Source organism: Rhineura floridana, chromosome 4 (genome assembly GCF_030035675.1).
Source record: "Rhineura floridana isolate rRhiFlo1 chromosome 4, rRhiFlo1.hap2, whole genome shotgun sequence".
In the NCBI taxonomy this organism is placed as follows: Eukaryota; Metazoa; Chordata; class Lepidosauria; order Squamata; family Rhineuridae; genus Rhineura; species Rhineura floridana.
In genome coordinates, this window is record NC_084483.1 from 97,991,794 (window position 1) to 98,008,655 (window position 16,862).

The 16,862-nt window shown below is 41.2% G+C and overlaps 1 protein-coding gene across 5 annotated transcripts in view; it reads left to right on the forward strand.

Moving 5' to 3' along the window:
• The first annotated feature begins 7,336 nt into the window (after window positions 1-7,336).
• The window catches only part of LOC133383302 (FK506-binding protein 15-like), a 38,531-nt gene continuing 29,005 nt past the window's right edge, over window positions 7,337-16,862 (forward strand). For 2 of the 5 annotated variants that reach the window (XM_061623753.1, XM_061623748.1), the window contains exons 1-5: window positions 7,969-8,104; window positions 9,562-9,670; window positions 12,172-12,262; window positions 12,473-12,551; window positions 13,380-13,494. In XM_061623753.1, the coding sequence (XP_061479737.1) occupies window positions 12,174-12,262; window positions 12,473-12,551; window positions 13,380-13,494 (283 nt within the window). In that variant the 5' untranslated portion in view covers window positions 7,969-8,104; window positions 9,562-9,670; window positions 12,172-12,173. Of the gene's footprint in view, window positions 7,407-7,968; window positions 8,105-8,128; window positions 8,205-9,561; window positions 9,671-9,772; window positions 9,839-12,171; window positions 12,263-12,472; window positions 12,552-13,379; window positions 13,495-16,862 lie in introns of those variants that run through there. The other 3 variants (XM_061623750.1, XM_061623752.1, XM_061623751.1) reach the window with 3 other exon arrangements.

A 16,862-nucleotide genomic window follows, 5' to 3' on the forward strand; every position in this document is an offset into this window, starting at 1 on the left:
GTCTTTTTAATATTTTTGTCAACAGTGTAACTTAATCTGCAATCTTATGTACACTTACCTGCCACCCTGGGCTCCTTTGGGAAGAGGGGTATGATATAAGCTAAGGTAGATTGGCATCTGCAAATCCTTCTCATGTTGAATACCAAAACTCAAGAATAGGGAGATAGGGGTTTTCTAGAATAACATGGGGGGTGGATAGAGGAGGAGGGAAGAAGAAAATATCAAGTTGGACTTTCCCTTCATCTCCAAAGGGAGAGGAAAAAGGACACAGGGTAGAAGTTGCCACTGGACACTAGCAGGCAGATTTGATGTGGTTTCAGTTCATTTATTTTTAAAAAGGGGTAGACCTAGAAGTAGGCATTGTGAGAGCAGGGGTACAGGATATCAATTCAGAAGGGCAAAATTACCACAGGCCAAACCACAAGTGCCAAAGACACTTGAAGAGAGACACTGCTTACAAGTGCCTGTACGCTAATGCTAGGAGCCTCCGAACCAAGATGGGAGAACTGGAGTGCTTGGTCTTAGAGGAGAGCATTGATATAGTGAGCATAACAGAGACCTGGTGGAATGGAGAAAACCTGTGGGATACGGTTATCCCTGGATATAAACTATATCGGAAGGACAGGGAAGGACATATTGGTGGTGGTGTTGCTCTACACGTGAAAGAAGGCATTGAATCCATTAAGCTTGAAACCCCATAAGAGGGGGACTCCTCCACAGAATCGTTGTGGGTGGTGATACCATGCCCCAGGAGGGATTTAATACTGGGAACGATCTATCGTCCCCCTGATCAAAATGCTCAGGGAGACCTGGAGTTGAAATATGAAATTGAGGAAGCATCCAAACTAGGAAATGTAGTAGTAATGGGTGACTTCAACTACCCGGACATAGACTGACCACATATGTGTTCCAGTCACAACAAAGAAGCAAAATTTCTAGATATTCTAAATGACTATGCCCTAGACCAGTTGGTCATGGAACCGACCAGAGGGACGACAGCTCTGGACGTAATCTTCAGTGGGGACTGGGACCTGGTGCGAGATGTGTTGTTGAACCGATTGGGAGCAGTGACCATAGTGCTATTAAATTAAACATACATGTAAATGGCAAATTGCCAAGAAAATCCAACACTGTCACATTTAACTTCAAAAGAGGAAACTTCACAAAAATGAGGGGCTTGGTAAAAAGAAAGCTGAAAAACAAAGCCAAGAGGGTCACATCACTCGAAAATGCTTGGAAGTTGTTTAAAAACGCTATATTAGAAGCTCAACTGGAGTGCATACCGCAGATCAGAAAAGGTACCGCCAGGGCCAAGAAGATGCCAGCATGGTTAACGAGCAAAGTCAAGGAAGCTCTTAAGAGGCAAAAAGTCTTCCTTCAGAAAATGGAAGAAAATAAAAAAGAACACAAACTCTGGCAAAAGAAATGCAAGAAGACAATAAGGGATGCTAAAAAAAGAATTTGAGGAGCACATCGCTAAGAACATAAAAACCAACCAAAAAAAATTCTATAAATACATTCAAAGCAGGAGACCATCTAGTGAGGCAATTGGATCCTTGGATGATAAGGGAGTCAAAGGTGTATTAAAGAATGATGAGATTGTGGAGAAGCTAAATGAATTTAGTATAGTTTGCTGACTATACTAAATTGTTCAGGGTTGTTAAAACAAAAAGGGATTGCAAAGAGCTCCTAAAAGACCTCTCCAAACTGAGTGAATGGGCAGAAAAATGGCAAATGCAATTCAATATAAACAAGTGTAAAATTATGCATATTGGAGCAAAAAATCTGAATTTCACATATACGCTCATGGGGTCTGAACTGGCAGTGACCGACCAGGAGACAGACCTCGGGGTTGTAGTGGACAGCACAATGAAAATGTCAACCCAGTGTGCGGCAGCTGTGAAAAAGGCAAATTCCATGCTAGGGATAATTAGGAAAGGTATTGAAAATAAAACAGCCGATATCATAATGCCGTTGTATAAATCTATAGTGTGGCTGCATTTGGAATACTGTGTACAGTTCTGGTCGCCTCATCTCAAAAAGGATATTATAGAGTTGGAAAAGGTTCAGAAGAGGGCAACCAGAATGATCAAGGGGATGGAGCGACTCCCTTACGAGGAAAGGTTGCAGCATTTGGGGCTTTTTAGTTTAGAGAAAAGGCGGGTCAGAGGAGACATGATAGAAGTGTATAAAATTATTCATGGCACTGAGAAAGTGGATAGAGAAAAGTTTTTTTTCCTCTCATAATACTAGAACTCATAGACATTCAAAGAAGCTGAACGTTGGAATATTCAGGACAGACAAAGTACTACTTTACTCAGCACATAGTTAAACTATGGAATTTGCTCCCACAAGACGCAGTAATGGCCACCAGCTTGGATGGCTTTAAAAGAAGATTAGACAAATTCATGGAGGACAGGGCTATCAATGGCAATTAGCCATGATGGCTGTGCTTGGCCACCCTAGTCAGAGGCAGCATGCTTCTGAAAACCAGTTGCCAGAAGCCTCAGGAGGGGAGAGTGTTCTTGCACTCGGGTCTTGCTTGCGGGCTTCCCCCAGGCACCTGGTTGGCCACTGTGAGAACAGGATGCTGGACTAGATGGGCCATTGGTCTGATCCAGCAGGCTCTTCTTATGTTCTTAAAAAAGGGATGGGAGACAAGCAACCAGATTTTTTTTGTGGGGGACACCTTGATTAATGAATGAACATACTTCCATGATCATGCAGCAGCACCTGTAATGGGATAAGCTAGGCATTCTCTGAAATGGAGAAGGTGCGGTGCAAGAAAGGTTTACAGCAGCGCATAGAGATACTGAGAGCTGTGTGGGCTTCCCAGCCCTTGAGGCTGCACCAAAACTTAAGCCTCTAAAGGAAGAACTGAAATAATGTGCCTACTCCTGACTCCAATATCCAGGCATTTTACAAGGCAGCACAAGTAATAGTTGCTCTCACCCTCTTTTTAATATGCATCTGTTGGATTGGCAACATAGAAGTCTGTTGCTCAGTCAGGACAGAGGAGATCCATAGCTGATTCCCACCCTAGCCCTTGTCAAGAATAAGGAGCGCAATCCACCAAGAAGCCCCATTGCCAACTTACCATCTGCTCCTGGGCAGGCTGTTTTTCCAATGTTTTCCCCTCTTTGTTTGGAGGGAAGTCATGGGGGTGTAAATTATCTTGAATAGGAGCAGCTCACATATGTGCTGGCAGCTCAGGATAAAACTACCATGCATGCATGAATAACTTTATCCCAGCCTGGCAGCCGCTGAGCAGGTGAGTCACTCTTATTGAAGATACACTGGGAGCCTTCTGTACAACCCAAACCATCCATTTGAGGAGAACAGCAATCTGCAGGTTGCAGGGCAGCTGGATTGGCCCCGCCCCTGGAGAGTTCCTCACACTTTGAGGCTGTCTGCCAGTGCCTGAGTTCACTCTGTGCTAGCACCGGCCCTGGAAGTAGGGGAAGTAACTGCTATCTAAAGAGGAGGGTCCCCTAGACCACTAGCCCATAAAAGGCCAGAGCCAAGGTGGCAGAATAATAATTTTTAAAAAGCTGAGTAAGCAGCTGATGAAGAAATGGGAATCCAGGAAGAACAGTAAATGAAGGTGAAGAATTGCTTGAAAACAAGGATGTGCTACTAACCTTAACAACAACAAAAGCCTTAAACAGCAAGGGCCATATACTGAAGGATCACCTTTCTCCCTATCAACATGCCCATGTTTTTCAGATCTGTAAGAGAGGGTCTTCTCATTGTTCCAGGGGCGGTGCATGGTGTAAGAAAGGTGATGTAAGAAAAGGCCTGAAGTGAGAGAGGCCTTTCTCTGTAGTGCTAGGCAACTTCTGGAATGCTTTTTTCCTCAGAGACACATCTGGTGTAGACTTCACTTGAGTTTCGCTGCTAGTTGAAGACACACCTTTGTACTTGTAATTTTGGAGGAGCTCAGGTGAAGTGGCTAGAGATGATATTGTTAGAATTCACCATCTGCTGCCTTATGTATTTTAAACTGAATTTAATTGGTTGTATTATGTTTTGTAATAGTTTGTATGGAAATTGGTTTACATGGCTGGTGCTGAGTCCTGACCTATTTTGTATTTCTCTTAGTATTTTGTGTAACATGTCATTGCATCAGTATGATGAAGGGTGACCTTATAAATGGAAGTAAATAAAAGCTCATCTTAAGCATATGCGGAGCTGGCTTTAAAGACAGTCTGGAAACTTCCGTTGGTTCAAAATGTGACTGCTATGGGTGTACAGAAGCTTCATAACACCTGTATTCTATCAGCTACCCTGGCTTCCCCTTCTGGGAGGAAGGGTGGGATATAAATTTAATAAATAAATAAATGTTAGGAGGCATGATGTAGCAGTAATGGGGGATTTCAATTATCCCAATATCTGTTGGGAGACATTCTGCCAAACACGGCCCCCCCAAGAAATTTCTGACTTGTGTTGGAGATAACTTTATCCTACAGAAAGTGGAGGAAGCAACCAGAGGATCAGCTATCCTGGACTTGATTCTAACCAATAGAGATGATTTGGTGGATGAAGTGACAGTTACGAGAACTCGCGGGGACCATACTAGAATTCTTGATTTTAACAGAAGCCAAAGCTGAGAGTATTCATACATACACCCTGGACTTCAGGAAAGCTGATTTTAATAAACTCAGAACAATTGTAAATATGGTTCCATGGCAAGCGACCCTAATGAGAAAAGGAGTCCAAGATGGGTGGGAGTTTCTAAAAAAGGAAATTCTAAAAGCGCAATGGCAAGCAATTCCAACAAGGAAAAAAGGGGGGAAACAGCAGAAGAAGCCAATGTGGCTTCACAAAAAGCTTAGATATGACCTGAAAACAAAAAAGGACACATACAGGAAGTGGAAAGAAGGCCAGGCCACAAAGAAAGAGTATAGGCAGGTATCACGGAATTTCAGGGATGGCGTCAGGAAGGCTAAAGCTGAGAATGAGCTGAGGTTAGCGAGGGATGCTAAAAGCAACAAAAAAGCTTTCTTCAGGTATGTTCATAGTAAAAGACAGAGAAAAGAAATGGTGGCACAGCTACCCAGTGAAGATGGCAGAATGATAACAGAAGACAAGACAGAAGTCCTCAATTCCTACTTTGGCTCAGTCTTCTCCCAAAAAACGGTCTGTGACCCTCCCGGGAATCATGAAGTAGAAGGGGCAGGGTTGGAGCTTGAGACTGATAGAGAAACGGTCAAGGAATACCTTATCACTTTGAACGAGTTCAAATCGGCAGGGCCCGATAAACTGCATCCTAGAGTATTGAAGGAACTGGCTGAAGAACTTTCAGAACCGCTGTCTATTATCTTTGCGAAATCATGGAGGACTGGTGAAGTGCCGGATGACTGGAGGAGAGCTAATGTCCCTATCTTCAAAAGGGCCAAAAAGGTGGAACCAGGGAACTACAGACCAGTCAGCCTAACATCAATCCCTGGAAAAAACTCTGGAGCAGATTATAAAGCAATCAATCTGTAAGCACCTTGAAAACAATGCAGCGATTACTAGGAGCCAACATGGATTTATGAAGAACAGATCCTGCAAAACTAATCTTATCTCATTTTTTGACCGGGTAACCTCCCTTGTAGACTGGGAATGTTGTGGACATAATATATAAAAGAAACCAAATGCAGAGTTGTAAGATGGGGATACAATACAACATGTGAGAAGGATCTTGGAATTGTCGTTGATCACAAGCTGAATATGGGCCAACAGTGTGATGTGGCTGCAAAAAAGGCAAATGTTATATTAGGCTGCATTAACAGAAGTATAGTTTCCAAATCATGTGAAGTATTAGTTCCCCTCTATTCAGCACTGGTTAGTCCTTGTCTTGAATACTGCATCCAGTTCTGGTCTCCGCACTTCAAGAAGGATGCAGACAAACTGGAACAGGTTCAGAGCAGAGCAACAAGGATGATCAGGAGACTGGAAACAAAGCCTTATGAGGAGAGACTGAAAGAACTGGGCATGTTTAGCCTGGAGAAGAGAAGACTGAGGGGAGATATGATAGCACTCTTCAAGTAATTGAAAGGTTGTCACATAGAAAAGGGCTACGATCTCTTCCCAATCATCCCAGAGTGCAGGACATGGAATAATGGGCAAGTTGCAGGAAGCCAGATTTCGACTGGACATCAGAACAACTTCCTAACTGTTAGAGCCATACAACAATGAAATCAATTACCTAGAGAGGTAGTGGGCTCTCTGACACTGGAGGCATTCAAGATGCAGCTGGACAGCCATCTGTCGGTAATGCTTTGATTTGGATTGCTGCATTGAGCAGGGGGTTGGACTTGATGGTCTTATAGGCCCCTTCCAACTCTACTATTCTATGATCCTATGAAATTTTTGGGCCCAATTTAACACTGGTTTTAAACTTGAAAGCTGTAAGCCAACCTATCTGCCTGCACCATCTTGCCCATACACTGAAATCTCATTCTTTGGGTATCTACCACCTAGATTTGTAAGGTGGGTGATGATGGGGGTGGGGCTTTTCTGTGGCGGCGCCACATCCTTAGAGCTCCCATCTAGTAGAGCTTTGGCAATCAGGTACTCATCAGGCTTTTTGGAAGGCCTTTCTTATACTCATTTATGTTGTGTGGTCTTTGCTGAATAATTTTATATCCCGATCACTGGATGGAAGCTGGAATATTGTTATGATTTTATTTTGTGAATCTGTTGCAATATATATATATATATAATATATATATATATATAATATAATAATATAATATATCTATATCTATATATAATATCTATATCTATATATAATAGTTTTTATTATTTGTAAGCCTCTTTGGACAAGCTTTGTCTGGAGAAGCAGCTTATAAATATTTTAAAGTATAAGCATCATTTTAAAATTATTTTATCATGTTAAAAAAACTTCTTGCCTTTACAGTTACTACACAAAGGCAGGTGTAAGTATACCCAGGCCAGCTTATGTCTCTATGCCCTGCCCTAAATATATCGAGTGTTGGACTGGAACCTGGGAGACCAGGGTTCAAATCCCTGCTTGGGCATGAAGCTCACTGTGTGATTTTGGGCTAGTCACCAGCCCAACCTACCTCACAGGGCTGTTGTGAAGATAAATTAGGGAGGGGAAGAATCATGTTTCTATGAGGGAGGCAATGGTAACCCCCCTCTGAATACCTCTTACCATGAACACCCTATTTATAGGGTCGCCATAAGTCAGGATCGACTTGAAAGGCAGTCCATTTCGCTCACATCTTTAGCCTCCAGCCCACACTGCAGTTTCTCTTCTGACCAGCTAGCAATTAGGAACCTTGCCCCAAATATCATCCAATTCCCAGGGTATGGTCTGAAGGCGCATGAAATCATCTGAGAATCACATGTATGCTGCTTTGGGTTTCTTGATAAAAGAAAGGCGGGATATAAATGTAAGAAAATAAGTAAATATTTAGTTTCTATTCCGCCTTCCGACGCCTTTTCCCTTGCATGTTATGTACTCACCTATAGTCTTCCTTCAGCTTTTCTTCATTGCCAGGTTCCCATATCAGAACATTGTTGATTTTTGGGAGATAGGCTTTTGCGTGCTCTACTCTTTTTGCGTTTACTTTTCCTCTGAAATATTTTTATTGCCATGTGGGGAGAGGAAGTTTGTTATGTGCATCCTAAGCTGAGGGATACGGTAAGCCGGGTTTAATGTATTTGCCTACTCCTACTCCCATCTAGATTTAGGGGGCCAGAATTTTCAGGCTGATTTGTAGCCGACCCCTGTTTTGTCTTAAAGAAGTGAAAGACAGCCTTGGAGATAACGGTTACCATGGGAGAAATGTAGTATACTGCTTTCGTAGCCGATGCACCAATGGGGTGCTTGGTTGACCGCATTGTTCCAATCCGCGCCGCTCCTTTCCAAAAGCATGCCCACCGCATGAGGCAACAGGCCAATCCAGATTCCGCTTTCCTGATTGCTGCTCCCCTTCCGGCTTGCAAGGAAGTCTGGGGGCTGTTTCCAGACGCTGGGTTGCCATGACAACGAGAGCCTCCAGGAATGCTATAGTTGTTACATCGCTGCTCAGCTACCTCGCGTCTGAGAAGTAGGATCGTTTAGGGCTTTCCGTTGCATTCTTCTCAGGTGCCCGAAATTGCCTTTCTGCGGACTCTCCATTTACTTTCCTCTGTTTGAACCGGGTTCACTCGGCTGAATGTGACAAAAGGCCCTTCAGTCCTTGCAGGTGGCGAAGGGGAAAGGCAAATTCCATTCTGCTCTTTAATCCAGATTTTGGGCATTTTTCATAAATTCGCTTATTGCGGCTGCAGTGTTGTAACAAAAGCTGCACCTGGCCAACACTGCCTGTCATCAGTCTTAAAGGTTTAACAGATGTACAGTCATAGGGTCTGTCATTGGGTCAGTGCTGGGCTGAAACTCTTTGGAATGAAGAAAGGAAAGCCTTTTCTTATATGCATGAATATAATTTCATTGCCATAGTGGAAAGAGTTTTGAATCAATGGAATTTGTATAATACTTTAACATGCTAAGAGGAAACAAACCCTGATAAGTCACCATTTTAAATTAGTTCCCATTTTTCTGTTTTCATGGTGGTTGGCATTAAACAAATATTGCTTAGTCGTTTCAAATAAAAATAATCTTTAACATCTTTGAAAGTGGTTTGTGTATTTAATAGAAAGTCATGAATTCATTTTAAGTAATTATAATGGAATCAGTGTAGTAAAGTAGGCAAAGTATAGGGCTGGACCAAGTGTTGAAATACCTGTTGTCCTGCCCATCACTGGCATGTGACCCCCAGATGGTTGTCCATGAGGGAGTGTGGCCCTTGGGCTGAATGGTTTCTCCACCCCTGATTATCCCAGTGGAAAACTTTTTATAGTGCAGTCCTATAACCAGTTTCCTGGGAGTAAGTTCCACTGCTTCTGGGACTTGCTTCTGAGAAGATATGTACAGGATTGCACTGTTAGTCTTTCAGTGTACCATGCTACATAGCATGGATTCATTTCAACTACCTTGTTTAAAGATAGCATAATATTGTAGGAAACCAAATATGTTCTGCTGAATAATCAAACCATTGTGCTAGTATAAGATAGTAGGGTCAGAATTAAGAACCTGGGAGGTTGAAGTTCAAAACTACACTCGGCCAGGAACATCAGTGGGTTGTTGTGAGAATAAAAATGGAGGAGGATCATCAGTGCCGTAACTAGGCAGGTGCAACAGGTGCACAGGCACAGGACGAAGGGCCCCCTGAAATGGATTTGCTGAAATGAAAATTATGTATAAACAATTGTTATATCGTATTTGTTTTATTATTATTTTTTCCCCAAAAAAATTAAGGGGCCCAAAAATAAAACCTTGCACAGGGCACATGAAAAGCTAGTTACGCTACTGAGGATCATGAACACTGCTTCCACCTCCTTTACCAAAAGCGGGATATATTGTAAATTACTTAATAAATAGTAAATAATCCCCCCGCCCCAATACCTTCTCTCCAAATGTAGACGCTTTTAACATAAGAAGTTAAAGCTTTCGGGGCTGTGGCTTTTCTTTAATATTTACTGTATTGTTCTCCTGCTTTTCAGACCTTTATTGTCTTCCAAAGTGGCTTACCTTGTTAAAAAGGAGAAACAGACCCCACCATCAGGCCTTCAAACTAAAAAGACGACACACAAATAAGCCCAGAACAAAGTGGTGAGCTACAAGCATTTATAGCTAGTTCAGACCAGGCTGATCTTGCCTTGCTAGTGTTCTTGCTTGAACAACTGTTGGTGTCTCTTGTTCCTTGGCCAATAGATGGGGCCAGAGTGTCCTTTTCCCTTGCTTCTGCTGTCCAAGGACAACCGCCTGCTGAATTTCCAGGTAGGACTGAGAGAGACTCCAGCCTAAAACCCTGTAGAGCTGCTGCCAGTCAGTACTGAGCTAGATGGGTCGGTGGTCTGACTCAGTATAAGGCAGCTTCCTGTGTTCATACGTTCTATCAGCCTGAAAGGAAGGGAATGATCTCCTTGCAGCTGCTCCTTCTCTAGACGACAGATGGGCTGTTGTTGATATTCTCCCTGGGAGGCAGGTCCCTTGATAGATGGCGGAAGCCAGAGTGTACTTCCCTTCTGCTTTCAGAGAATTTAAGTTTAAGATAATAGGGAAGGTGTATTCTTTCTTGTTTTTTTATTTATTTAAATTATTTTGCGAGTGGCTGGCTTAACACTAATTTCAGCTAGCTTTTATGAGGTATGAGGATCTGTAGTAATAAGGAGGCCAAAACAAGCTCTAATTCAGTGCAGCTTTTCAACAAGGTCTTCAACTGTCTAATGTATTAAAGTATTTCTGTTGTTGCCTCCTCCCCCCTCCTCCAATTCTGTAGTAACCTGAACGAAGAGTACCTTATATACCCATAGCATGGCTATGCCTGTACAAATTCTCTGTGAAACATTTTGTTGTTTAATTCTCTGCACTGACTTCATTCAGATTTAACCCCTAATGTGCTATTCTGCTTCATTTTCAGCTTTGAAATGAAAACAAATATTAAAAGATATCTGCCTATCTATAAGCATACATACTTACCCACATATATACTGTAAACTTGAGTCTTTACTCCTACCTGTGAGCATTATGTTGATATAAAGCTTTATTGCTTTTGGTAGAATTTACTCACATAGACTAGCAGCTGAATCTAAGGAGGATTATCACACACATGTAGTTCCTTCAAGGTTATATGTCTAGATGGGCAATATTGTGTATTCTCATTTTGAAGCTAGGTTTCATTTAAACTTTACTTGTGAAATATTAAGATAATTTGTACTCAAAGCAATAAAATCAGATTACATCCGAAAACATGGACTTAATTAGGCTGCAGTTGGACTCTATTGGTATGTTCATTGCAAAACACTATTGGATATTTTAGAATAGCTTAAATATTTTCTTGGAATACTGCAACTATATGTCTAGTTACTCTGTTAGATGTCATTTGTATACTTTATGTACAATACACATTGCTCCTAAACAATAAGGATACATCTCCCATGCTTGATAACTTGAGAGAAAAGAGTGGATCAATTAATTTCTTGAGACAGTGTGTGCTCTGATATGCACAAAGTTCTCCTGCTTGTGAGCATTTCCCCATTGATTTAAACAGATGGGATAAAGGGAATAAGAGGAAGCCAGCACAATGCAGAACTTGCAGCCAGGCATCATAGATCATGCAGGGCATTGTATCAAGGTAGCTGTTTGAAAAGCTAGCCACAGAATATTAAATATGACTATATAAAACAGATGTTTAGAATAAAAAAACCCATAAAGACTCGATTACTGCAGTACACTTTATGTGGGGCTGTCCTTGCATCTGGTCTAGAAGCTGCAACTAGTGCAGAATGTAGCAGCCAGACTGCTTACAGGAGCAGATTACTGGCAATATGTTACCAGCTGCTGATAGAGCTGCGCTGTTTGCCAATTTGCTACTGGGCCAAGTTCAAGGTATTTGTGTTAATTCATAAAGTCCTAAGCAACTTGGGCCCAAAGTACTTAAAGGACCACCTGATGTCCTTATGTTCCATCTCAGTCACTGAGATTTTCTGATGGGGCACTTTTGGTGGTTCCTCACAACTGAGGTTCAGGTGGCCTCCACCAGGGACCGAGCCTTTATTTATTTATTATTTATTTATTTAGTATATTTGTATGCAGCTTTTCATCACCAGGTGACCTCAAAGCGGCTTCCATAGCAAGAACGAAATAATATGATAAAAACAATTCAGAACATAATAATAAAAAAACTACAATAGTATCAATAAATTATACCACAACATATCATAAAACAGGCTGAAATCTCAAATCAATCTAGTCTGCAAAATCTTTAGTGTGGCACGCCCTGCCTTGTGAGAACTGCTTATCGACACAGGTTTGGTAGGAACCATCCCTTCTTTCTTTCATGTATCTCTTGAAAACTGAACATTTTAGACAGGCCTTCTACCATGAATTTCTTTTCTTCCAACCAATGCAATATTTGTGGATACTTTTATTATTGTTTTTAATGATGTTTTAATTGGTTTTTTATTTTATAATGTTTTTCTATGTTGTAAGCTGCCTTGATGCACTTTTATGAAAGTGCGGATTATAAATACTTTAATTAATCAATAAATAATACATTTGCTTCATAATTAAAGGTTCTAATTAAGGAAGAGTATTTTGTTTGGTTTTAGAAATGGAGAATTCATCTTTAAGCATAGAATCTGAGTACATCAAGAACCTCCAACAGCATATTTACTTCCTTGAACTGGAAGCCAATTTTCTATATCCTGTACAATTAACTAAAAGCCAATCTATTAAATATTAATAGAAATGAAATATTGAAAAAAATACTTGAACAGGAATATTGGAATAAATTATTTTTCTTGTGGAGTCTGAATGAAAACAGCTTGACCATTTTCTGTTTTAAGTTTGACAGTTTACTATTTTAACTTAATTGCAAACCACCTTTTGTCCTTGACTTGCTGTTATCACTCGTGAACAAGCTAAAAAAGCCACTAATCTTCAACCTCTCATTGCATCTGAAACAGAACACATGCTGCAAAAGCTACAGGTATTTTTTCCCATTATTTATTTTATTTATTTATTTTTATTTTATTTATTTGATTGAACTTTTATACCGCCCATAGCAAGCTCTCTGGGCGGTGTACATAAAAAATAAAACACAAACAATTTAAAAGCTGCTAAAAAACCAACTAATCATCCAATTATAAAAGGTGTGTCATATGACTGTCTGTTAAAACATTAGATACAAATACAAACTATTACCAGATATAAAATATTAAATATTAAAATATTAAAAATATTAAAATGCCTGGACAAAGAGGAAGGTTTTCACCTGGCGCCGAAAGGATAGTAATGTAGGCGCCAGGCGAACCTCATCAGAAAGGGTGTTCCATAATTCGGGGGCCACCACCGAGAAGGCATTATCTATTGATCTTTGTAAAAAATAATAGCAGCAGTTGCATTTGAACATCTTAACTTTTCTGCCTTATTTCTTATTTAAACCAGTATTTTGCCATTGAACATCTTTGCTTGTTTAAATGATACAGAAGAAAAACTTTTTGGAGGATAATTTATTGGAAACTCATGACACTTTGTTTATACATATACAGTTTAGCAAGTTATCATAGGGGCATGAAAGCAAGGAGGCAGCACAGTTTTATATTCACAGCAACATCTGTCCCAAAGCAACAACCACTTGGCCATGAAGCTCATGGTGTGACCTTGGAATATTACATTTGGAATATTCTACTGTCTCTCAGACTAACCTACCTCACAAAATTGGTGCGGGGATAAAATGGAGAGGGAGAGAACCATGTATTTCTTGAGAGAAAGGTAAGTTTTAAATATAATAATAACAATAATAATTCTCTCACAGGAATTACAGTCTCATTCTGATGGCTTCCAACTGGAGCTAAAGAGAAAGGAAAGTGGTTTGAACATACTAAAGAGAGAGAGAGATCAACTTAGAAACCAGATCAACGTAGCTGAAGGTAACACTCATGTAGTGTTGGGTTCGTCTTTCACCACAGCCCTCAGTATTTTTATTTTTGATCAGCAGTGGGAATTTCTGGTGGCTTTTCATTTCTGAATACTATTAGACGGGAAAGCCCTTGGCTTGGTGAGCTGGCAGTTGTGAGACAAAAGACTTGGTAAAAGTAAGGTCAGGATGCATATCTTATAAATGGAGCAATTCTATATTCATTTTCCAGAGAACAAGGACTACTGACAATGAAAGGAACACTGGGGTGAGCATCATGTCCAGAATGAAAGATATTGCTTAGCTGGTGTTCACAAGTTCGTGGATGTTGTATATGGTTTGTGGTCTGTTGTGAAAATAAGCAGAGCTTGGAAGTAATTTGTGAGGAAAAATGAATTACTTGTAATTTATTACTTTCTTGAGGAACGAGTGGGTAATTTCTTTACATTTTGATTGTAATAGGAGTAATTTCATTACTTTTGAGCTGTACTTGTAATGTTTCCAGAGTTATTTTGGGGCGTTACTGGGGGGGGAGCAGGTGAAACATTCTGCTCTTCTGATTCGTGGATAAAAATCACGTGCTTCTGAGTAGCGTTGCTCTTCCCTTGTGCAATATGAGTGTTTAGGAGGCGACAAGGGAGGAGGTGGAGAGCGAGATGGGGGTGGAGTGGAGAAAAAATGGTTTAAAAAATGGACAGTGGTGGAGAAGAATGGAGGGAGAAAAGAGCTGGAGGGCAAGGAGGCAGCGGCAGAATGGACATGAAGGACTGTGAAGGTGAGAGATGACGGGGTGTGTGTGTTAATACTGTGCTTGCACTTGGTGCGAGGGAGTAGCCCTCCCTGGTTACTTTCCTGCATTTGCAGTGTTTTAACCTTTTTGCACTCCAAGGGAAAATGTTTGCTTTCTGACAAGGCAGGCTCCAGGAGGTGGTTGAGTGAAAAAGACTATGCTTGCTGGCTGAGAGAGAGTGGGTGGGGTTGCATGTGATTTGGCACACAAAGCTCTGAGCAGTGGTGTCTCCCTCCCCTCCCCCCCTCCCTTCTCTTACCAGCAGAGAGATGAGAGACAACCACTGCTATCTAGCCGCCCAGAAGTACCAGGGCTGCCGAGAGAGCAAGGAGCAAAGCCAATATCCTCCTCACAGCTGAAGCTTTGGCGTGAGCGAGGGGCAGCCAGAAGTTTCAGCAGCAAGCAGCCAAGATCCTAAAGAGCTGCTGCTTCCAGTTTTCTTTCCTGTCCTTCCTTTCTTCCTAACAACCAGGATGCATCTTCATCTTCTGAGGAAGGTGTTCCCTGGAAGTTCTTTTGTGCAAATTAAAAAAATCCCCCTCCTCATGACAAATGCAGAGTTCCAAATACGCACTTGTTAAAAATAATTGTGTAGATAACTTACAGTACAATATATACAAGTCTACTCAGAAGTAAGTGTCTTTATGTTTAATGGAGCTTACTCGCAGGTGAATCAAATTGGGTATAGGACTGCACAAATTAGGCAATATAAGGACTGGTTGAAGCCTTGAAGCTGTATTAATTTGTGGGGAGGGGGGAGCAGAGAAAAAATGTGACACTTTATAGGACAAACATGCATCAATCTGGCTCGCCTGCACTGGCTACCAATATGCTCCCGGGCCAGATTCAAAGTGTTGGTATTAACCTATAAAGTCTTATATGGTGCGGGACCACGATACCTGTCGGAACGCCTCTCCCGATACTAACCGGCCCGTACACTACGGTCTACTACGAAGGCCCTCCTCCGGGTTCTGACTCATAGGGAGGCCCGGAGGGTGGTGACAAGATCTAGGGCCTTCTCAGTGGTGGCCCCCGAACTGTGGAATAGTCTCCCCGAGGAGGTGTGCTTGGCGCCGACATTGTTATCCTTTCGGCGCCAAGTTAAAACCTTCCTCTTTTCTGAGGCATTTTAATTTAAGTTAACTTAATTTTAAATGTGTTGTAACTGATTTTAGATTGTTTTATTTTTATACGTTCTGTTGTATTATATTGTGTGATTTTATTGTATTTCTTGTGTTCACCGCCCAGAGAGCTATTGCTAGTCGGGCGGTATAAAAGTCTAATAAATAATAAATAATAATAAATTAAGCTAAGCAGCATCAGGTCTGCTCAGTGCCTGGATAGGAGATAGGGTTGCCAGGCTCAGGGCCTGAGACTGATCCTGAATCTTAGGAGAAGAGAAAGTCAGCCAAGTGCAGGTGTTCTTGCAACTCTGTAATGGGAAAAACCACAAAGTGGAATTCTCCCTCCCCCCTGCACAACTTTTAAAGATACAGAAGACCTCTTGGTTGCCAGGCTGTTACAGATGTTCTTTTTTTAAAAAAAGATTGCCCAAATTCTGTGGTTGTTATTTTTTTTAACTCAAGTTGTTTGCATGGTTTAGGGTTGGCACTGCAGGAGATCAAGCTCTTGTGCATTTAACAACTGTTGGGCAGGTAGAAATTAAATGAAGTAAACCTTTTCTATTGTGGAAATACAATTATGGGGAAAGCGTCACCTGTTAACGTTCTGTCTGTCAGACCTCTTATTACTTGTGTGTGCCCCCCCTCCACAGATTTACTTTTGATTTGTGAATGCCATGACCATTGCCATTCCCTCCCTCCGTTTATATTTGCAACAATCCTGTGAGGTAGCTTAGGCTGAGACAACATATGTACATAAGCAGCAGCTGTAGTTGGTACAGCATTAATAAAGTTTGTTGTTGTTATGTGCCTTCAAGTCGATTAGTGACCTCTGATAGCATCTGTCATGAACCACCCTGTTCAGATCTTGTAAGTTCAGGTTTGCGGCTTCCTTTATAGAATCAACCCATCTTTTGTTTGGCCTTCCTCTTTTTCTGCTCCCTTCTGTTTTTCCCAGCATTATTGTCTTTTCTAGTGAATCATGTCTTCTCATGATGTGTCCAAAATATGATAACCTCAGTTTCATCAATTTAGCGTCTAGTGATAGTTCTGGTTTAATTTGTTCTAACACCCAATTATTTGTCTTTTTTGCAGTCCATTGTATGCGCAAAGCTCTCCTCCAACACCACATTTCAAATGAGTGGATTTTTCTCTTATCCAATTTTTTCACTGTCCAACTTTCACATCCATACATAGAGATCGGGAATACCATGGTCTGAATGATCCTGACTTTTGTGTTCAGCGATACATCTTCGCATTTGAGGATTTTTTCTAGTTCTCTCATAGCTGCCCTCCCCAGTCCTAGCCTTCTTCTGATTTCTTGTCTATTGTCTTCATCTTGGCTAATTGGTATTGATAATCCTTGACAAGTTCAATATCCTCGTTGTCAACTTTAAAGTTACATAGTCTTCTGTTGTCATTACTTTAGTCTTTTTGATGTTCAGCGGTAGTCCTGATTTTGTGCTTTCC